A 24307-nucleotide genomic window follows, 5' to 3' on the forward strand; every position below is an offset into this window, starting at 1 on the left:
GGGTTCGCCTGAGACACTTCAGGATGGAATCCCTTCGTTCAGTAATTGCTTCCATGGAGGCTCAGGAATTTCTATGCTCTATAGATATCCAGGACGCCTACCTACATGTTCCAATATTTCCCGGACATCACCGTTTCCTGCGCTTTGCAGTGCAACAAGATCATTTTCAGTTCGTCGCCCTGCCATTCGGTCTCGCAACCGCGCCAAGGGTGTTCACGAAAATCATGGCGGCGCTGATGGCCATTTTGAGGGTCAGAGGCTTGGTCCTGTTCCCATACCTCGACGACATCCTCATCAAGGCTCCGTCCTTTGCTCAGGCCCACGAAAGCTTGTCCATTGTTCTCGACACCTTATCCCGTTTCGGATGGCTGGTCAACCGGAAGAAGTCCTGCCTTATTCCTTCTCAGCGCATCATCTTTCTGGGCATGCTCTTCGACACTCGTCAGTCCAGAGTCTTCCTTCCCAAAGACAAGAGATCCACCCTTTGTCGGGACATACTCTTGCTCCAGGGTCCTCGGCCTCCCTCCCTCCGATCGGCCATGAAGGTTCTGGGGAGGATGGTAGCTACCTTGGAAGCGATTCCCTTCGCCCAATTCCATTCTCGACCCCTCCAGCAAGCCATTCTGTCTCAGTGGGACAGGTCGGTCTTCTCCCTGGATCGGCCGATCAGACTCTCCTTTCGGGTCAAGCGGTCTCTCAACTGGTGGCTGACGTCTCCTCTCATCTCCCAGGGCAGGTCCTTCCTTCCGGTTCACTGGCAGGTGGTGACAACGGATGCCAGCCTGATCGGCTGGGGTGCGGTTTTTCGCCACCTGACGGTTCAGGGCCGTTGGTCGCCGCAGGAGTCTGCGCTGCCGATCAACGTCCTCGAAATTCGGGCCATCTTTCTGTCCCTCCGCCATTGGGAAAGGATCCTCAGGGGCCTTCCAGTCCGGATCCAGACGGACAACGCCACGGCTGTGGCATATGTCAACCATCAGGGGGGGACTCGGAGCTCCTTGGCCCTTGCCGAGGTATCCAAGATCCTCCTTTGGGCAGAGGCAACGGTTCCGGTGATATCCGCGGTGCATATCCCCGGCGTAGAAAACTGGGCCGCCGACTTCCTCAGCCGCGAGGGTCTCGCGGCGGGGGAATGGTCCCTGCATCCGGAGGTCTTCCATCAGATTTGTCTTCGATGGGGAACTCCGGATGTGGATCTCACGGCGTCTCGAATCAACAGGAAGGTTCCGCAATTCGTCTCCAGGTCCCGCGATCCTCTCGCAGTGGGCGTCGATGCTCTGGCCATTCCTTGGTCACAGTTCGAGCTGCCCTACCTGTTCCCACCCCTTCCATTACTTCCCAAACTGTTGAAGAAGATCAAAGCGGAAGGGGTGACGGTCATCCTGATCGCCCCGGATTGGCCCAGGAGAGCTTGGTTCGCGGAGCTCGTCAACCTTCTCGCGGACGCTCCCTGGTGCCTTCCAGACAGGCCCGATCTGCTGTCCCAGGGTCCGATCTGCCACCCGAATTCTCGGTCGCTCAGTTTAATGGCGTGGCTGTTGAGACCGCGGTTCTAAGAGCGTCCGGCCTTTCAGACCGGGTGATTCACACCATGATTCAGGCTCGGAAGCCTTCGTCTTCCAGGATCTACTACCGCACCTGGAAGGCCTACTTCCGTTGGTGCGAGTCCAACCGCGTGCCGCCTATGGTTTTTTCTCTGCCTTCTCTTTTGGCCTTCCTTCAGGCAGGACTGGATTCGGGCCTGGCTCTTAGTTCCCTGAAGGGTCAGGTCTCTGCGCTTTCCATCCTCTTTCAGAAGACCTTGGCCTCTCGACCACAGGTTAAGACCTTCTTTCAGGGGGTAGCCCACGCCGTCCCGCCGTTCAGGGCCCCTGTGGAGGCTTGGGACCTAAACCTGGTACTGGACGTTTTGAAGGTTTCTCCCTTTGAACCTCTTAGGGAGATTCCTCTATCAGTTTTATCTTGGAAGGTGGCCTTTCTTGTGGCCATCACGTCCATTCGCCGCGTTTCCGAGCTGGCGGCACTGTCTTGCCGCCCTCCGTTTTTGGTCATTCACCAGGACAAGGTGGTCTTCCGACCTCCACCTTCTTTTCTTCCTAAGGTGGTTTCCACCTTCCACCTCAACGAGGACATCGTTCTACCTTCCTTTTGTCCAGCTCCGACTCATCCTCTGGAGCGATCGTTGAACAATCTAGACCTAGTCAGGGCAGTGAGGATTTATCTGGATAGAACATCCTCTTTCCGGAAGACGGATTCTTTTTTCGTCATTCCTGATGGCACACGCAGAGGCCAGCCGGCTTCTAAAGCGACTATTGCTCGCTGGATCAGAACGGCAATTTTAGAGGCTTACCGGGTCAAGAACAGAGTGCCCCCTCCTGGGATTAAGGCTCACTCTACCCGGGCAGTCGGCGCCTCCTGGGCGGTGCACCACAGGGCTTCCGCCCTACAGCTTTGCAAAGCGGCAACTTGGTCTTCCATCCACACGTTCGCCAAATTTTACAAGGTCCATACCTACGCATCGGCGGACGCCAGCCTAGGCAGAAGGATCCTGCAGGCGGCAGTGGTGAGTCCTCTGACCTGATGGAAGTCCGTTTTCCCGCCCTTGGGACTGCTTTGGGACGTCCCATGGTTCCTGTGTCCCCCAATGAGAGGCGATAAAGAAAACAGGATTTTTGGTTGCTTACCGTAAAATCTGTTTCTTGAAGCCTCCATTGGGGGACACAGCACCCTCCCAAGGTTTTCTGTTGTTATCTGTTCTATGACTGTTCTCACGTTACAGTTCTCAAGTTTGTGGTTATGGTTTTTCAACCTTGTTTCATTATCTCCTACTGCTTTCTCACTAACTGAAGAGTATAATGCCAGTCGGTGGGGTGTACACTGCAGAGGAGGAGCTAACTTTTTTATTTGCATAGTGTCAGCCTCCTAGTGGCAGCAGCATACACCCATGGTTCCTGTGTCCCCCAATGGAGGCTTCAAGAAACAGATTTTACGGTAAGCAACCAAAAATCCTGTTTTTATGCAGGGGATGTGTATTATTGACGTATGCATCAGGTCAAGAAATATGTAGATCCGCTATTGCATCTGGTCTGCATGAGTAGGTGGGATATGTATATTCCTTTATATGGGACACTCATGACATATGCATAATACTATTTTGGAACAGTACGGTGCATTGATAAAGCGGCATCATGTATCTTTTTGCTCATTTCGCCATGAGGTGCTAACTAGCAATGGCGAATGGTGTATGACCGCTGACACGTACACGTATATCCCATATGTTATGATCCATTCATGCAGATTAGGTATGATATCAGGATCAGTGTTTTTGCAGGGGGTGTATATTTTTGACGTATTTTTCAGGCCCAAGGATTTAAAGGATCCCCAATTGCATCTCTGTATTTAGTTTGCACAGTTGGTCTGGATGTTACTTATTGAGCATATGGGATATTCATGACGCATGCATCTATATGACCATTCTGGAATAGTACTGTCCATTGACAAAGCGGTATCATTGATCTTCATATATCTCGCCATGTGTTCATACAATGTTTTTACTATTACTGATATTTACTTACTATTACTTAGATTTTCCCTAGCACAGTTTTGCTCTTTGTTTAGTGACAGGTTGTGGGTAGAGGCTCACTAGTGGCTGTAGGACATATCAGGGCCTATAGGGTCACCCATCGTGGAGTGGGGGCGCCACAACGTTCCCCCTAGGGCGTCAACCTCCGCAGTTAGGAAGGGGCAACTGTAGTTTGGTAGCTAGGGTCATCTAGTTCTCCCCATTAGGTTTTGGGTATTTTCTTGTGTTGAGCACTTTTTTGTTTGTATTTTTTGTCACTATAGTTTGCCTTGGTTTTTAAATAATAAAAAGTGTTTTTATAGTTAGGGCAGTTACATGATTTTGACTTTTTCCCTTGTATTACTATATATAGATTTTTTTTTTTTGACTGTATCTCTTCTTGGCAGAGCTGTGGAGTCGGTAAGCCAAACCTCTCACTCCAACTTACCTGAATTCCAACTCCATGACTCTGACTCTCCACAGCTCTGGTCACTAATGAGCATATACATAAAGTGTAGCACAGGTTCATCTCGGCTAAAAGCCCCAATCCTTAGAGCAGGAACAGAACAGATATTTATAGAACATTTCACATCTTTCAAAAAAATTGACAACATTTACAGCACATCCTGCATTGTACCTCATTATTATATACTAGATTGAGGCCCGATGCTATCGCATCAGGAGGGCGGTAATGTCACGATGGGGGCAGGCATGCGGCGCTGTTGTTGCCTAATGGCATCCTGTGAAAATCTAACGACTTTTGCATCAGGGGACTCATGTGCTTGACGTCTACGCTTATATGCATTGTTTTTGTCTCAGCGATGCCGTTGCTCCTCAAGAGTCTCATTTGCCCTTTGTTGCCTTCGACGTTGTGCCTTTGCTGCTTTCCTTTCATTGTCATTGGCGTACTTTTTATGAGGAGCCATGTTGGCGTTGATCTTTGTTTTTTTTTAAAGGGGTTTTCCCACGGACAAAAAGTTCATTTTAAAAACTGTCTGTGTCTGACCGTGTACCAAACATAACATAGCTCTTGGGCAGGGGAGGAAGCAAAAGATAATACTGACATTATAGCAGGGGATCTCAGAGGATACATTTTGTGAAGTAAAATATTTCACTGACTGTTTTTAAAAAATATTTTAAGTCACAAAATGAATCTACTGGGATCCCCTGCTGTAATGTCAGTATTTTCTTTTGTTTCCTCCCCTGCCCAGGAGATGTGGTATGCACCGTGCACTGTCAGACACAGTCAATTTTTAAAAAGAACTTTCGTTTGTGGGAAAACCCCTTTAATGTGACCGGCTTCTCCTGCCTGTAGACACGTCGCGCATTTGCTGCCGGGATCAGCCGAATGATTAGCGTAATTTGCGCAGGCGCAGTAAATCAAACTGCCGCCATCTTTGTGCAGAAAGCGGCCTTCACTGTTGTGAATTCTGTTGTCAAGCTCCCTCCTGTGGTCATGAATGGTACTTCGGCTGGTTCTGTCCATGGGCTTCCTCTGGTGGTTGTGAGTGGGGCTGCGGCTTCTGAGTTTCCTTCCACAGGTGACGAGGTTAATTCGTTAGCTGGCTGCTCTATTTTTTTTTTTTTTTTTTTTTATTCAAATAAATTTTTATTAAGAATAACAAGATAAATTACATGTTACATTCTCATTTTCAATACAAAGCTTCCCCCCCCTTCAAACATTCCCCTTCAATCCCACCACCCCCCAACCCCTCCCAACAAAGCAGCTCACCTTGCTTAGCACTTCCATCATTAGACCAATATACTATCTAATCCCTTGGCCAATAATATAAGCCACATTTAACATTACCATTAATTAGGAACCTTAACCCCTTCATGACCAGGGGATTTTTCGTTTTTCCGTGTTCGTTTTTCGCTCCCCTCCTTCCCAGAGCCATAACTTTTTTATTTTTCCGTCAATTTGGCCATGTGAGGGCTTATTTTTTGCGGGACGAGTTGTACTTTTGAACGACATCATTGGTTTTAACATGTCGTGTACTAGAAAACGGGAAAAAAATTCCAAGTGCGGTGAAATTGCAAAAAAAGTGCAATCCCACATTGGTTTTTTGTTTGGCTTTTTTGCTAGGTTCACTAAATGCTAAAAATGACCTGCCATTATGATTCTCCAGGTCATTACGAGTTCATAGACACCAAACATGACTAGGTTATTTTTTATCTAAGTGGTGAAAAAAAATTCCAAACTTTGCTGCTAAAAAAAAAAAAAAAATTGCGCCATTTTCCGATACTCGTAGCGTCTCCATTTTTCGTGATCTGGGGTCGGTTGAGGGCTTATTTTTTGCGTGCCGAGATGACGTTTTTAATGATAGCATTTCGGTGCAGATACGTTCTTTTGATCGCCCGTTATTGCATTTTAATGCAATGTCGCGGCGACCAAAAAAACGTAATTCTGGCGTTTCGAGTTTTTTTCCCGCTACGCTGTTTAGCGATCAGGTTAATACTTTTTTTTATTTGATAGATCGGGCAATTCTGAGCGCGGCGATACCAAATATGCGTAGATTTGATATTTTTTTTTATTGATTTATTTTGATTGGGGCGAAAGGGGGGTGATTTAAACTTTTATGTTTTTTTTATTTTTTTCACATTTTTTTAAACTTTTTTTTTTTACTTTTGCCATGCTTCAATAGCCTCCATGAGAGGCTAGAAGCAGGCACAAGCCGATCGGCTCTGCTACATAGCAGCGATCTGCTGATCGCTGCTATGTAGCAGAATTGCACGTGTGCTGTGAGCGCCGACCACAGGGTGGCGCTCACAGCGACGGGCAATCAGTAACCATAGAGGTCTCAAGGACCTCTATGGCTACAATGGAGACGCATCGCCGACCCCCGGACATGTGACGGGGGTCGGCGATGACGTCATTTCCGGCCGCCCGGCCGGAAGCGGTAGTTAAATGCCGCTGTCTGCGTTTGACAGCGGCATTTAACTAGTTAATAGGTGCGGGCAGATCGCGATTCTGCCCGCGCCTATTACGGGCACATGTCAGCTGTTCAAAACAGCTGACATGTCCCGGCTTTGGTGCGGGCTCACCGCGGAGCCCTGCATCAAAGCAGGGGAGCCGGCATCGGACGGTATAGTACGTCCGATGCCGGTAAGGGGTTAATTAACTCTCCCTCTATAATACCCCTATCCCATAGCAATCCACGGAGACCACATTTTATTGAACATTTTGATTTTCCCTCTTTTTTTATAAAACCCCTTTTCCAGTGTCAGGCCCTGCTTCACATACTGGAGGAATTCTCCTCTTGACGGCGGTTCTTCCCTAATCCAAGCTATTACCTTCCTAGCCATGTATAACAATCTGGCAATAGCTATCTTCAGGTTGTTATCCACTCCAATCTCATCCACACATCCCAACAAGCACACAGCTGGATCCCTTGGCACCTTACATCCATACGCACCTTCCATACGACTCAAGCTGGCTGCTCTATTTAACTCCACTTAGATCATTGCTCCATGCCACCTGTCAATGTTCCAGTATTGGTCTAGTTCGCTCCTGGATCGTTCTTGTGACCTGTCTTCCCAGCAGAAGCTATGTTCCTGCTTGTTTTTCTCTTGTTTGCTATTTTTCTGTCCAGCTTGCTATTTTGATTGTTGTCTTGCTTGCTGGAAGCTCTGGGACGCAGAGGGAGCGCCTCCGCACCGTGAGTCGGTGCGGAGGGTCTTTTTGCGCCCTCTGCGTGGTCTTTTTGTAGTTTTTTGTGCTGACCGCAAAGTTACCTTTCCTATCCTCTGTCTGTTCAGTAAGTCGGGCCTCTCTTTGCTATATCTATTTCATCTGTGTTTGTAATTTTCATCTGAACTCACAGTCATTATATGTGGGGGGCTGCCTTTTCCTTTGGGGAATTTCTCTGAGGCAAGGTAGGCTTTATTTTTCTATCTTTAGGGCTAGCTAGTTCCTTAGGCTGTGACGAGTTGCATAGGGAGCGTTAGGAGCAATCCACGGCTATTTCTAGTGTGTGTGATAGGATTAGGGATTGCGGTCAGCAGAGTTCCCACGTCCCAGAGCTTGTCCTGTTTTATTAGTAACTATCAGGTCATTCCGTGTGCTCTTAACCACCAGGTCCATTATTGTCCTAACCACCAGGTCATAACACTTCACATTAAAACTGCGCATGCACTCCTCCTGTACAATGATGGTGGCAGTCAGTGAATCATTCGGCTGATCCCGGCAGCACAGTGTTCGCGACGGTGTTCCGCTAGTGGTACCGCGCAAGAGGCTGCGTGAGTGTGAGGTGCGACGGTGCTCCGCTGGTGGTATCGCGCAATACGTTGGTACCAGCAGCAGTTTCCATATTGAGACACCCATCACTTGGGTGTCCCAATATGGCGGTCAGTGAACTGGACAGAACAGGAAATGAAAACACTACAAGGCAATTATATAAATAGATTTTAGGAGTCGGACCATTTTACACTGACTTTGACGCCACCAAAATGGACACAGACTCTACAACTCCGACCCCACAGCACTGGTCACTATTGAGCATGTATATAAAGTGCAGCACAGATTCATCCCAACTAAAAGCCGAGATCCTTATATCAGGAACAGAACAGACATTTATAGGACATTTCAGAACTTTCCAAATTTATTATGAAAACATTTCCAGCACATCCTGCATTGTACTGCGGTACCGAATTTATTATATATTATAGTAGTCGGTCCATTTTATTTCAGCACCGAATCCACCAAAATGGACACAGACTCCACAGCCCTGCTTCTTGTGGTAATTTTTTTTATATAATGACAAAGTAACTGAACAACTTACCGTATATACTCGAGTATAAGCCGAGATTTTCAACCCACTTTTTTTGGGCTGAAAGTCCCCCTCTCGGCTTATACTCGAGTCATACCCAGGGATCGGCAGGGCAGGGGGAAGGGGGCTGTCTAGGTATACTCACCTACTCCTGGCGCGGTCCCTGCATGTGCCTGCTTCTTCCACTGCAGCTTCTTCCTGTAGTGAGCGGTCACATGGTACTGCTCATTACTGTAATGAATATGCGGCTCCACCTCCCATAGAGGTGGAACCGCATATTCATTACTGTAATGAGCGGTAACGGTGACCGCTCACTACAGGAAGAAAATACGGTGCCGAGGAACAGACCTGCAGCGATGGCGCCAGGAACAGGTAAGTGTGATGGGGGGGCAGTGCGCAATACTCACCTGCTCCTTGTGCCACCGGCGGCGCCGCTGTGTCCTCCGCAGTGATGCTCAGGTCAGAGGGTGCGGTGACGCGATTAGTGCGCGGCGCCCTCTTCCTGAATGTCGGCGCAGAGGATGGGAAGACACAGCGGCGCTCAGTGGTGGAACGGGAAAGGTGAGTATAGCAAGTGCCGGGGGCCTGAGAGGTGAGTATGTAATTTTGTTATTTTTTTTAATCGCAGCAACAGCATATGGGGCAAATATCTGTATGGAGCATCTTATGTGGCCACGTGCAGCATTATATGGGGGCAAATATCTGTATCTGGCATCTTATGTGGCCATGTGCAGCATGATATGGGGGCAAATATCTGTATGGAGCATATTATGGGGCCATGTGCAGCATTATATGGGGCAATTATCTGTATGGAGCATCTTATGGGGCCATAATCAACATTTGTGGAGCATTATACGGGGCAAATGTCTGTATGGAGCATCTTATGGGGTCATAATCAACATTTGTGCAGCATTATGTGGGGCATATTTTAATATGGAGCATCTTATGGAGCCCATCATAAACTGTATGGAGCATTATATGGGGCTCCTGATTCAATATGGATATTCAAAAACACTTAACCTACTGATGTCTCAATTAATTTTACTTTTATTGGTAGCTGCAGCATTTTCCACCCTAGGCTTATACTCGAGTCATTAAGTTTTCCCAGTTTTTTTTGTGGCAAAATTAGGGGGGTCGGCTTCTACTCGGGTCGGCTTCTACTCGAGTATATACGGTAGCTGTTTCTCCTTTGCCTCATTGGGGGACACAGACCGTGGGTGTATGCTGCTGCCACTAGGAGGCTGACACTAAGTGATACAAGAAAGTTAGCTCCTCCCCTGCAGTATACACACTCCTGCTGGCTCTCGGAGAACCAGTTCTTGCTTAGTGTCCGTAGAAGGCACACGGACGGGTCTGCTATTCAGACCCAAAACTCTTTATTATTTTATTTTTACCTTTTACATTTTTGATTTTGCTTTCTACAACTAAGGGGCGACAGATCCTATCAAAGCTCCGATCTCCCCGAACCATCAACAGGCGAGCACAGAGAGTGTCGCCTCTCCATTCCCTCTCCTGTGACGTGGGATGCCAAGCCTGGGCTGATTCTTAGGGGCGACGGGTCCCTTCAAGGGCACCGATCTCCCCACACCTTCAACGGACGAGCACATGGCGTGTTGCCTCCACGTACCCTCTTCCCCAGCCAGGCCTATTGCCGGACAACTGGCCCTGTCCACCCGAGGACTGAAATCCGTGGATGTAAAGGGGCCCCTCTCTTCGGTGTCCGAGCAGCCCCCACTGTCCCTCCACGGTTAAAGCGGATGGCTCAAGGAGGCAGACAGCTCCTCTCCACCTCCCTAACAAGGGATTGAGGTTTACCCCTTTATCCCTGCACCGTCCACGCTGCAATACCTGAAGAACAGTAGAGTGTGCGCGGTTTCATCGGCGCTGAAACTGTCATCCGCGGCGGCTCCATGCTGGGATGCACACCATTGGTGAGTGGATCCAGTCAGCGATGGGCCTCTGCAGCGGGATACTCGCATGCTGACAGGCAGCCTCAGCCATGGCTTCTCTGTTGCCCACCTCCCTGAGGTAACGCTTCGGCCGGCTGCAAAAATTTAGCCCCTGGTTTCGGCCGATGTTTAGGCCACATCCCGGAAGCCGCGCCCGCACTATGGTGTGCTAAGGCGGCCTCCGCCCGCTTTTCTGGTGCTGGCACGGGAGCGCTCAGTTTTCTCAGCCACTACAACGCACCTCACTTCTACCGCTGGTATCGCTCCTGCCGGCTGCAGAATTTTGGGCCCTGGCTTGGGCCTATTCATGGAAGTCTCGAGGCTCCTCCCACATCGTGTCTGTGGCTCCGCCCCCAAATTGGCACTTCTCGCTCTCTGCGAGATTTTATCACCTCTGCAACTTCCGGTGGCCATCTTGGTCCACCCGGCCAGCTCACCCAGGGGCGACGGTTTTGCATTAAAGGGGCACAATGACTCTGCAACATCAGTACCCGGGTAAGGAAGTACCTGACCTGACCAGTATTCCCTGGTCTCAAAGGCACATGACCAGTATTCCCTGGTCTCAAAGGCACATGACCAGTATTCCCTGGTCTTAAACGCACATGATCAATCCGAAACCGGTCATCCTAAATGAGCTCAGAAGCCTTCCGCCGCCGATCCCAGTTTATCCCAGAGTACCTAGTTCCCCTCAGTGGACTTTGTTACTGACCGCAATCCATGGTTTCTCTGACAAAGAGATTGAATCCCTCCGTGAACCCTCTGTGGCTCTGAGTGCTCGCAGGACCGATATACATGGTCCCTCTCTTACATGGGAGCTGTCGGCTAGCAAGGGCCGCAAGTATTCTAGAAACGTACAGGCTTCTAGGAACGTACAGGCATCTAGAAAACAGAAGTTTTCATTTCCTGATCTCTCTCCCCAATGACTTGCTGAGAACAAGGTTCTGAATATGGATCGGATATTGCCTTGGATCTGGACTTGCCAGAGCTTCAGAACAGGATGAACTCGCCTATTTATATCATCAACCAATCTCTGCGTAGTGTAGAGCAGAACTGGAGTCCTCGTTAATGTACAGTGTCCCTCATAAGGAGACTAAACTCCCTCATAGAGCATTGGCCATTCAGTCCAGTGAAGCGATTCACTGGATAGAAGCCCCTACGTGGGATGCCATGCCTGGTCTGATTATTTTTCAGGGCGACGGGTCCTTTAAAGGGCACCGATCTCCCCACACCAACAGATGAGCACATGGAGTGTCGCCCCCATGTATCCTCTTCTGCATCCAGGCCTAATGCCACACAACCTACCCTGTCCACCCGGGGACCTGAACTCTGTGGATGTACAGAGGCACCCTTTTTGGCATCCCAGCACCCCCCTCTGTATCACCACTATTTAGCAGATGATGCAAGAAGGTGGACGATCCCTCTCCCCTTCCCTGTTAAGAGGATGGTGGACCGAGGCTTCTTAATTTTTAACTCTGCACCATCAAGAGAGCGGCGATGGCAAGAGATGGCTTTTTCCTGACCTGCTGGATGTGCAGCGCCCCAGAGATCTGGTCGTTGCAGTATGGCGCTCTGCCGCTAAGGGGAGCAGCGGTACGTCTGATGGCACTAAGGAGTTCTCCTGACCAGGTATCACTAGAACACATTACACTTCACACTCCGGCCACTAGGGGGAGAAAAAGGCTTTATTTATTGGGCCACTCCTCACACTGGTAAAACTAGGGGCTGGGGAGGAAGTTAGTCAGAAGCTGACTGGGTTGGAACCAGGCAACATCCCGTGGCAGGGGGTGTTGCAGGGAGAAGGCACAGGGGGGCCCCTGTCAGGCGTGGGAACCTGGCAGGAGCCTAGCGAACAGAACGTTACGGAACCGCGCCTGCACTACCTTGCGGCGGTATCCTAAGAAAGAGACACGAAGGGAAGGATATTGTGGAAACGTGTAAACGAGATCAAGCACAAAGGAGAACCAGTAAGAGTCGTGCCGAGAGAGACAGGCAACATCTTACTGAGGCGCGTAGTCGGTGGCCGGAACACCGGTGGAGTAACTGACTTCAGGCCTTACTTCAAACTCCCCTGGACAGTCATAGGTTGGCTGTCTACCTTACTACACCTACGAAGACATAGGGGGCAACATTGGGAGAGGGGCGTCTCTAGGGTCCCGGAAGACCTCCAAGCCTTCCCGTCATATGGGTGGCGTCCTAGCCATAACATACCTGGGGGACGTTAGAAACTAGTAACATCTGGAACCAAAGAACGAGAGAGAGCTGTAGAGAACGAACGAACGAGAACAGCAGTTGTGAGGACTATTCCGAATGTTCAGCAGGATAGGACTACAACACACAGACGCTATTGGTAGGCAACGATTTCCATCTGCGAAGGAAACTCTGGATGTGCCCATCGGACCGGCCGGTCTCTGAGAGCCCTGTTAAACGTACTCTGGATTGAGGATCCTGAAGCTTTCAGTAAAGACTGCAACCTTGTGTCCTCATTATTGACCGTACCTCACACCATCGCCATCCACCTTACTGGGAAGCCCTGGGGACATACTTCACCTGTGGGAAGGTATACCATCCAGCTGCCATTCCATCACCCCAGTGGACCCCATAGCGGCGTCGGTCACCCTGACCGAACACCACAGGTGGCGTCATGAACCACTGACAGACTGTTTCACTACTTTCATTGGACGCCCCTTAGCAGGGTCGCGGACCGGGTCTAGCCACCGTGACAGCCTCAGAACCGAACCAGAGAGGCCCAGTACCGAAACGCGTGGCCCTGTGTCTGGGGGCAATCTAGATGCATCCGCGCATTCTGCCACTTGGCAGACTAACCGGGTAGAATCTCCTGTGGTATACGTACCAGTATCCCTGCCCGATGAATCATCAATTAAAAATACCACGGACTGTCAGATGGCAAATCTGGTTCGTTGCGACTTCGGGTTCAGCCGCATGGGTTGCTAGAGCAATAGTCTCTTGGTCGGAGACCTTAACTACTTTGATTCACACCAGTAACCTTTTCCCGAAGACAGTACAGCTTGCCAATAAAATCTTCTGAGCGGGAGTCTAACAAAGGATCGTATGTTTCCTAGAGACCCAACCAGCAGTGGAAGGGTTGTCCAGGACACTCTAGATCTAAGGGATCTTGGTTCCAAAAAGGGGAACGAAAAGTAAGACCAATCCTGGACCTCAAACTTCTAACAACCTTTGACAAGGTCTTCCTTCTTTGAATGGAGTTCCTCCGCTCAGCCATTACTTCAACAGAAAACGGTGGAGTTTCTGGCATCCATTGGCCTTTGGGATGCTTACCCTCACGTTCCTATTTTCCCCTCTTCAAAAATTCCTTCGCTTTTTCATTTGTGAACAGCATTTTCAAGTCATGACCTTGCCCTTTGGCCTTGCTACCGAACCCAGATTGTTCGCAAAGGTCATGGCGGCTGTCATGTTCCTCTGGCACCCTAGAGGCGTGGTCTTCCTGCCCTATTTTGGTCGACTTTCTAGCCGATCTTCCAGCTCTGCGCTGAGTCGTCTATATCTCTTGCGATACCTTCTCCCTCCTGGGCTGGCAGCTAAACTTAGACAAGTTTTCCTCATTTCCAGCCCAGTAGATCCTTTGTGAGGATGATCCTGCACACTTCCAGACAGATGGTAATTCTCCCTCGAGACAAGGTCGTGGCCCTTCCAACAGGGAGCTTGCGCACTTGATCACTCATCCCCTCATTTCATTCGATTTGCTAGGAGGGTTCTGAGTGACGACAATGGAAGCAGTTTCCTTCACTCCGCTTGTTTTCAGCAAGTCAAACAGGCTTTCAGGGGGTAGTCTCTGAGCTCCTTCCTCATCCAGGGCCTTTCTCCCGGTTCAATGGTTATTGGTGACTACCAATGCCAGTCGTCTTTTAGAATCTTTTAGATTGTGAGCCCCAACGGGGACAGTGATGATAATGTGTGCAAAACTGTAAAGCGCTGCGGAATATGTTAGCGCTGTATAAAAATAAAATTTTTATTATTATTATTTTCCCAATCATTGCTCTGGGGGTCCGAACGGTACGGCTAGTACTACAGCAAGTCCACTGCTTTCTGGTGGGTCACCCCATCCGAATTCAATTGGATAATGCCACGCTGTACCATACGTCAATCATCTAGCAGGTACCCACGGTCAGGCGCCATGGCCGAGGTACCTCACGTTCTCTGATGGGCCGAGATCTATCATTTGGTGATCTCGGCAGTACATATCCCAGGAGTAGAACTCTGGGTGGCAGACATATTCAACCGTCAGGATTCCCCTCAAGTGAGTGGGAACTTCACCCGGAAGTCTTCCATCAGATCTGCCTTCACTGGAGCTCTCCAGTTGTAGATCGGATGGCGTCCAGACTGAATGCCAATGTACTCGAGTTCATAGTTCGACCTCGAGATCCAATAGCCATCGCAGTGCATGCTCTGGTTCTTCTGTGGTACCAGTTTCCATAACCCCTCTTCCACTACTTCCGAATCAGAAAGGGCCCAGTGATCCTCGAAGATCCGCACTGACCACGTCAGTTTTTTGTTTGCGGAGCTAGTATCTTTCCGTCTTATTGCAACAAAACTGCAAATAGGGACTTTCTCGCAGGGAGGTTTCACATGTAGTTCTTCCCTATCGCATACCGTTAGATCTTTGGGACCTTAATGGTCATGGGAGTCTTACAGTAGACTCCTTTTTGATCCGGACAGACTTTTCTATCGGGGAAGGTTACCCCTTTTTCTCTGTGATCTTGTCATCCTGATGAGTCTTTGGAGCTTGCCACTCTGTTCTTTCAGACTTTTTTCCTTATTACCATCAAGGCAAGGTTGTCCTCAGGCCATCCCCTTCCCTTCCTTTGCACCGAACTGGTTAGCTGAGAGCCAGCAGGAGGGTGTATACTGCAGGGGAGGAGCTATCTTTCTTTGTATCACTTAGTGTCAGCCTCCTAGTGGCAGCAGCATACACCTAAGGTCTGTGTCCCCCAATGAATGGCTCGGAGAAAAGGATTTTACGGTGAGTACACAAAAATCCCTATTTAATGCAAAGTTTAAGCTTCTTGCAAAAAGCAGTTTTTGTCGGGGTACATTTGTCTCTTGTGCATGGTGATTTAAAGATTAGTGGATAAAAAATAATTTGATTCAACCTGATCAGGTTTTGGCATTAGTGCAGCTACCACCTGTGTTTTTGCAGCATTTGATGCACTACCCACTGCTTTCAATGGGTGAAAAACACTGAAAAATTTCTGAAAAAAAGTGACATGCTGCATTCTTCAGAAATGGAGCGCTTAACAAAACAGGGGGAAAAAAAGCTGTGTGCATGATATTTCTGAAATCTCATAGACTTTGCTGGAACTGTGAAACGCAGCTGAAAATTGGCATAGAAAAAGTCAATGTGTGAACATAGCCTTATGTTCCTTTTTCTCAGCTCCTATCAGTGGGTCTATGACACCAAAGCTCAACTCCACTTTCATGTCACTATAAATCGGCTGAGAACAGCTCAAATGAAGTAGACAAAGAATTGGAAGTCTCATGTCAGGACATGCCCACTGTTGGATTCTGACTGCAAAGTACTGTATAGAGGTTGTAGAGATGGAAGGTTTAAGATAAGAGTTTTAATAATGGCCAACAGAAACAAAACAAAAAAGCTAAAAATACATTACCACTCTTGATAGGGGTTCCTCTCGCTTCTCGCTGTCTTGTGTCTGGCTGTATGATGACTGGCTGCAGCAGGAGCCTTCCTCCTCTGCCCCGTCAGCAACAGGACGATGCAGACTGTTATTACCATGGCTCAGAACAGTCAGTTTTCTTGCACATTACTTGTCAATGTTTTCTTTTTCTCTTTTTAATATACAGGTCAAATTGTTTATGCCCATCAATATATCAATCTGATTGGAGAAAACCTAACAAATGTGAGCTTATTAGAGGGTCACTGTAAGAACCTCCTGTGCAGTCTTATTGCGCTGTCAGCGACTAAATATACTAAGGTACTTCACTATTGGTTGTCTTTTAATGTTCCTTTATGCTATTTGCTTTGCTGGTGGTTGAAATGTTCCTATTGTTGTGTCTGGCATATGTGCGTTTTCCTTGCTTGCTTTCATCAGTCAGAATCACATACTGATAAGGGAGTGTACATTATATGCAGTCTGATATCCACTGATTACAGAGACATAGCACCTCATAGGGCAAGATGGGTGTCAAGGCAATGTGTACTAAAGTAATACATAAGTATGGCTTCCCTGTTTTATTTCATTTGCTTTAATATATCATATGTATAGTTGTGGATTCTGGGCAGCTATGGCAGCTGTCTTCATGTGATTTTCATTTTTATTTCTCTTATTTGTATTTAATTTTAGATTTTTAACTCCACATGCCTCCAAAGAGGTCATGAAAATTATGTATATACACACACATACATATATAGTATACAGTGAAAGTGAGCATATTTTCACTAAAACTGGGATTGCCTTTGAAGTCTGTTACAGTTAAAGAAGTATCAAAGAAGGAAGGAGAAGACCGGGTTTCTCAATGTGCCACTTCCTCAGGGCCAAAGGAATCTTTGGATAAGAAATCTTTGGCCCTGAGGAAGTGGCAATTGCCACGAAACGCGTCGGTTCAATAAAGCTTTTAAGAACATTTCCATCGTATGTGGTCAGCGTGGATACATTGAGAAGCCCGGTCATCTCCTTCCTCCTTTGTTACATTGGTATCCACAGGAGTCTGCAGCGACCACTGTTTCTTCTCATATTCTGCAAGGGTTTGTGACTTTTCACAACCTCTAAAGGTGAGTGCACCTACTGTGTATCGTCATCCAAATGATCACTTTTATCGCCCTATTTGCGCGCTCTCTCCTTAATTTCACAGTTGAAGAAGACAATTTTCTAAAATATTTTTAAAGGGGATTTTGGGGATTTTAATATTAATGACCTGTTTTTAGGAGAGGTCGTTAATATCTGATTGTTGGGGGTGAGATACCCCGGCACCACCGCAGATCAGCTGGATCTGCCAAGCTACAGACTTCCACAATCCCGCCAACTATATAATGGCCACCATATCTACTGCCAATTTGTTCAAATAGGGGTTGGTTGTACAGTACCTATCCACTATGCAGTTAATTAAGTTGTGCAGCTCCGCAACTTGGCACATCCAGCCGGTACCAGGAATAGCTGATCTGGGTGTCTCACTTGCACTGATCAGATATTGATGATCTATCCTAAAGATATGCCATCTGTATAAAACTCCCAGACATTCTCTTTCAAATAAGTACTGCCACCAGATTTCACAAAATAAATGTACTTACTTTGACATAAAATAAGCATTTTGGTATTCATCAAAAACACTTTTACAAGACAATATATATATTTTTGCACGGATCTTCAAAGTAAGTACACCACGCACTTTGTGTTGGAGATCTACATAATGTATGTAATTCATGGTGTGAAATCTGGTGACGGATCTTCTTTAAATATACTTTTTAATCCTTATTTTTATGTGGTGCATTAATTTAAAAATAGTGAGAAGGATTGAAATACAGACCTAAATCTGCAATCAATAACGTTGTTTGTTTTCCCATCAGGTTCGCCCCTCTGAAGTGCTGAGTAGTCACATTTACCCTTGTCCCTGCATTAAGGAGATGTGGACTTTACTTATTCAACTTCTTGATCATAGAAGCAAAGGATCTTCTTCAGAGGTGAACAGGAGTGTCAGAAGTCTTCTGAGAGTGCCATCCTAATGTAGTACTGCACCAAGTCTACTGCTTACGTTATATTGGGGTGACTTGTACTTCGGTCTCTCTAATATGCTCCAAGTGCCTGATCCGTTATTACATTTCCTTTTGTTAAGCGAACACCACAAGATAAAAAAAAAAAAAGAACGGTAATTTGGGGAAAAACAACAGCAAATGATGAATCAGGCGCTAAGTTTGTATGACACAGCACAGGCCAGGGCAAATCTAACTGTGGGCTAGGAACCAGCTTCTCATATCTAACACTAATACTCTGCAAAGGACAGCTGGTATACCACCACCTGTCTCCATCACACACAGCTTTCACAGCTGTGCCATGTTCTCCCATTACTTCATAGTATTCACTGCAGTCCTTGCGGCTATCTTCCACCACTATAACCTTAGCAGGGCTTAGCCTTCCACCATACAGTACAGACCAAAAGTTTGGACACACATTCTCATTTAAAGATTTTTCTGTATTTTCATGACTATGACCATAGGGGTGGAGCCGCATATTCATCACTGTAATGGGCGGCACCACGTGACCGCTCATACAGGAGAAGCTGCGGCGAGGACAGGAAGCTGTGCCAGCGAGGGAGCCGGGTAAGTATTTTATTAACAGCGGGGGGAGGGGGGGGCACAGGGGGCGGGAGGGGGTTGGGGACAGGGATCTTTTTTTTAAAAACCTAAAAAAAAAAAAAAAAAAAAGATTTTTCATATCTTCTCTCCAGCGAACGATGCTGGAGAGAAGAAATGAATAGCGGCTTCAGCACCACGCTGGGGGGACAGCGCTTACTGTAGCGCTTTCTCCTGCACGGCACACGGACTGCACACGGACAACATCTGTGTGCGGTACGTGTTTTACACGGACCCATTGACTTTAATGGGTCCGTGTAATACGTGCGCTCCCACGAACACTGACATGTCTCCGTGTTTTTCAAACGGACACACGGTCTGTGAAAACACGCTGACATGTGCAGAGACACATTGATTTTAATGTGTCTACGTGTGTCAGTGTCTCCGGTACGTGAGGAAACTGTCACCTCACGTACCGGAGCCACTGACATGTGAAACCGGCCTAATGCAGTAAAACCAAGCCCTCGTACAGCTAAAAAAAAAATGCAGTAAACTAAAAAGTTATGATTTCTCTAACATGACCGTAAAAAAACAAAAAAAGCCAACACTGTCTGTTATGCTAAGGGGTTAATAAAGAAGTCCTAATTGTGCCTATGTGAGCTGTAGTTTATGTAGGAACAGACCGTGATTTTTTTTAAAATAAACTTTTGTATTTTCTTTTACATTTTATTTCAGAGTTTCTGGACATTAGTGAGTGCTATACTGAGGCATTTACTTCGGGGATCAAGTGAAAGTGGAGCACACCCCATTGGTAGTGCGGTGCAATGTAAAGACCCCTTGGGATTCTGCTGGTGGTTAATTTCACATCTGTCGCCATTATATCGCCTTGATCGCAATGGTATTCCCGAAAATAATGTGAGTGTTTTGTGATTTGTTTTTTATGAATTTGGAGCAGTATGTAAGCCCTTGTTTGTTTTTGTTATCCGATGTGAGAATAGAACCTTTGGAGCCCCCAGTCATTTCCCTGGTCAGGAGCTGTAGGGGTTCTCGCATAGCGCCCACTGTAATCTCTTACAGGGCTGCTCGCTGGCTGACCCAACTGTAGTTGGAGCAATGGCATCTCTTTGCTTCTGCTTCCTCTCTGTGTTTGTAGCACCAAATCCTGGACAACGGCAGAAACGCTAATGAATTAGCAGCCATTTGTTAAAGGGGTTTTTAAGGACTTTTATTTTTTTTTTCCTGCAGAACTAAGAACTTATAGGCAAGTAGTTGCTATCTACCTCTTTGTTGGGTCAGAGCAATTACAGACCAATGCTGCCAGCAATTCTGCGGCTTTTGCTGCCGCCATGACATAGCAGTGTGTTCTCTTAGCCTCTTCTCACTTCCGATGTTGTGCTGTTGTGCCATCGTCAGCAGTGACACCTCATCAGAGCGGAAAAGGAAGAGCTGCTCTGTTGAGTGGTAAATTGCATTGAGGCAGGGGAATCTCCAGGTAAACGGTCAACATTGTCCAGTGCAGAACAGGCAGATAATTGACTTTCTTCCTGTTAGTACCATACAAAAATATAAGTCTTGAATAACCCCCTTTAACCCCTTCGCGACACGCGCCGTACTAGTACTGCGCTGCCGGCACTGCATTAGTGCCAGCAGCAGTACTAGTACGGCGCACCGATCACCGCGGTCTCGCGCTGAGCGCCGCGGTGATCGGGTGCGGGTGTCAGCTGTATATGACAGCTGACACCCCGCAGCAATGCCCACGATCGGCGCTATCGCCGATCGCGGGCAGTTAACCCCTCTGATGCCGCTGTCAGTAGTGACAGCGGCATAGAGGGGGATCGCGCAGGGACGGGGGCTCCCTGCGCTCTCCCACCGGAGCAACGCAATGAGATCGCGTTGCTCCGGTGACCCGGAAGGAGTCCCCGGATCCAAGATGGCCGCCGGACTCCTTCCGGGTCATGAAGTGACCTGGCTAGCCGGCGCCTGCTGAGAGCAGGCGCTGGAAGCCAGCTAAGCTGCCTGTCAGATCGTTGATCTGACAGTGTGCTATGCACAGTGTCAGATCAACGATCTGATCTAATACAGTGATGTCCCACCCTGGGACAATGTTAGAAAGTAAAAAAAAAAAAAATAGAATGTGTAAAAAAAAAAAAATCCCCAAATAAATGGATTTATTGGGAAATATTTTTTTTTTTTATGTAAAAAAAAAAAACAATAAATGTGCACATATTTGGTATCGCCGCGTCCGTAACGACCCGCTTTATAAAACTATCCCACTAGTTAACCCCTTCAGTGAACACCGCAAAAAAAAAAAAAAAAAAGGGCAAAAAACAACGCTTTCTTATCATACAGGCGAACAAAAAGTGGAATAACACGCGATCAAAACGACGGATATAAATAACCATGGTACCGCTGAAAACGTCATCTTGTCCCGCAAAAAAAAAAGCCGCCATACAGCATCATCAGCAGAAAAATAAAAAAGTTATAGCTCTCAGAATAATGCGATGCAAAAACAATTATTTTTTTATATAAAATAGTTTTTGTGTAAAAGCGCCAAAACATAAAAAAAATTACATAAATGAGGTATTGCTGTAATCGTACTGACCTGAAGAATAAAACTGCTTTATCCATTTTACCACACGTGGAACGGTATAAACGCCCCCCCTAAAAGAAATTCAGGAATTGCTGGTTTTTGTTCATTCCGCCTCCCAAAAATCGGAATAAAAAGCGATCAAAAAATGTCATCTGCCCGAAAATGTTACCAATAAAAACGTCAACTCGTCCCGCAAAAAACAAGACCTCATATGACTCTGTGGGCCAAAATATGGATAAATTATAGCTCTTAAAATGTGGTGATGCAAAAACTATTTTTTGCAATAAAAAGCGTCTTTTAGTGTGTGACGGCTGCCAATCATAAAAATCCGCCAAAAAAACGCTATAAAAGTAAATCAAACCCCCCTTCATCACCCCCTTAGTTAGGGAAAAATAATAAAATGTAAAAAAAATGTATTTATTTCCATTTTCCCATTAGTGCTAGGGTTAGGGCTAGGGTTGGGGTTAGGGTTTCAGTTATAATTGGGGGTTTCCACTGTTTAGGCACATCAGGGGCTCTCCAAACGCGACATGGCGTCCGATCTCAATTCCAGCCAATTCTGCTTTGAAAAAGTAAAACAGTGCTCCTTCCCTTCCGAGTTCTCCTGTATGCCCAAACAGTGGTTCCCCCCAACATATGGGGTATCAGCGTTCTCAGGACAAGTTGGACAACAACTTTTGGGGTCCAATTTGTCCTGTTACCCTTGGGAAAATAAAAACATAGGGGATAAAATATCATTTTCGTGGAAAAAAAATATTTTTTATTTTCACGGCTCTGCGTTATAAACTGTAGTGAAACACTTGTTGGTTCAAAGCTCTCACAACACATCTAGATAAGTTCCTTTGGGGGTCTAGTTTCCAATATGGGGTCACTTGTGGGGGGTTTCTACTGTTTAGGTACATCAGGGGCTCTGCAAATGCAACATGACACCTGCAGTCCATTCCATCTAAGTCTGCATTTCAAACGGTGCTCCTTCCCTTCCGAGCTCTGCCATGCACTCAAACGGTGGTTCCCCCCCACATGTGGGGTATCAGCGTACTCAGGACAAATTGGACAATAACATTTGTGGTCCAATTTCTCCTGTTACCCTTGGCTAAAACATCATTTTGTGGAAAGAAAAAATGATTTTTTAATTTTCACAATGCTACATTCTAAACTTTAGTGAAACAATTGGGGGTTAAAAGTGCTCACCACACATCTAGATAAGTTCCTTAGGGGGTCTTCTTTCCAAAATGGGGTCACTTGTGGGGGGTTTCCACTGTTAAGGCACGTCAGGGGCTCTCCAAATGCGACATGGCGTCCGATCTCAATTCCAGCCAATTTTGCATTGAAAAGTCAAATGGCACTCCTTCCCTTCCGAGCTCTGCCATGCGCTCAAACAGTGGTTTATCCCCATATATGAAGTATCGACGTACTCAGGACAAATTGCACAACAACTTTTGGGGTCCAATTTATCCTTTTACCCTTGGGAAAATAAAAAATTTGGGGCAAAAAGATCATTTTTTGTGAAAATTAATAAAAAAAAATTTTTACGCCTCTACATTATAAACTTCTGTGAAGCACTTGGAGGTTCAAAGTGCTCACCACACATCTAGATTAGTTCCTTAGGGGGTCTACTTTCCAAAATGGTGTCACCTGTGGGGGTTTCCACGGTTTAGGCACATCAGGGGCTCTCCAATCGTGACATGGGCTCCGATCTCAATTCCAGCAAATCTTGCATTGAAAAGTCAAATGGCGCTCCTTCCCTTCCGAGCTCTGCCATGTGCCCAAACAGTGGTTTACCCCCACATATGGGGTATCGGCGTACTCAGGACAAATTGTACAACGACTTTTGTGGTCCAATTTCTCCTGTTACCCTTGGTAAAATGAAACAAATTGGACCTGAAGTAAAAATTTTGTGAAAAAAAAAAGTTAAATGTTCAATTTTTTTAAACATTCAAAAAATTCCTGTGAAGCACCTGAAGGGTTAATAAACTTTTTGAATGTGGTTTTGAGTACCTTGAGGGGTGCAGTTTTTAGAATGGTGTCACTTTTGGGCATTTTCTGTCATAGACCCCTCAAAGTCACTTCAAGTGTGAGGTGGTCCGTAAAAAAATGGTTTTGCAAATTTTGTTGCAAAAATGAGAAATCGCTGGTCAACTTTTAACCCTTATAACGTCCTAACAAAAAAAAATTGTTTCCAAAATTGTGCTGATGTAAAGCAGACATGTGGGAAATGTTGTTTATTAACTAGATTATGTGATATAACTCTCTAATTTAAGGGCATAAAAACTAAGTTTGAAAATTGCTAAATTTTCATAATTTCCGACAAATTTTTGTTTTTTTCATAAATAAATTCAAGTCATATCGAAGAAGTTTTACCACTATCATGAAGTACAATATGTCACGAGAAAACAGTGTCAGAATCACCAGGATCCGTTGAAGCGTTTCAGAGTTATAACCTCATAAAGTGACAGTGGTCAGAATTGTAAAAATTGGCCGTCACTTAGGTGAAAACAGGCTTTGGGGTGAAGGGGTTAAGACTTGGAGGAAAAATGTAACCTCCATTTTTTTTTTTCTATTTCTATAAATCAATATTACATGTAAAAACAAACTATGTAATATATCCTATTAAAGAAATCTGCTTCTTTCTCCTCTTGGACTGATCATTAATTGTCAAGATTCTCAATTAACAGATAAAATATTTATTTAGTGAATACATATTTTACCATTAAGACTCGCTCCCATTCACGTCTAAAAAAAAAAAAAAAAAAAAAAAAAAAAAAAAATCAGTCCAATCCCGCTCCTAAGTGGAATCAGTACGGTTGAACTTGTCATGCGTGAGTGCAATGCGAATATGCGATTACTTTCTCGCCTAGCATCCATGTGCTATGGATGACCTCCATTTCCAATGCGTTTTTAACATAATTTTTTACATACAGTCATGCTGTATGTAACTTAAAGCTAGTTTACAAAAGTAATAAAGCAATCTTCTATAAAAAAAATAGACGATGGAAAGATATCAGATATATAAGGGATATTAGCTAGAGAGAATAGATACAGTGTGGAATATAAGTATTTGATGCAATGACTATTTTGCAAGTTTTCCCATCTACAAAGAATGGAGAGGTCTGTATTTTTTATCATAGGTGCACTTAAACTGTGAAAGACGGAATC

The 24307-nt window shown here is 46.2% G+C and overlaps 1 protein-coding gene across 1 annotated transcript in view; it reads left to right on the plus strand.

Moving 5' to 3' along the window:
- Positions 1-24307, plus strand: part of MMS22L (MMS22 like, DNA repair protein) — a 196258-nt gene that overhangs the window by 65742 nt on the left and 106209 nt on the right. The window contains exons 7-9 of the mRNA XM_069726334.1: positions 16119-16249; positions 17839-17952; positions 19297-19476. Coding sequence (XP_069582435.1) covers positions 16119-16249; positions 17839-17952; positions 19297-19476 — 425 coding nt within the window. The remainder of the gene's footprint in view (positions 1-16118; positions 16250-17838; positions 17953-19296; positions 19477-24307) is intronic.

This window comes from Ranitomeya imitator, chromosome 5, assembly GCF_032444005.1.
Source record: "Ranitomeya imitator isolate aRanImi1 chromosome 5, aRanImi1.pri, whole genome shotgun sequence".
NCBI lineage: Eukaryota > Metazoa > Chordata > Amphibia > Anura > Dendrobatidae > Ranitomeya > Ranitomeya imitator.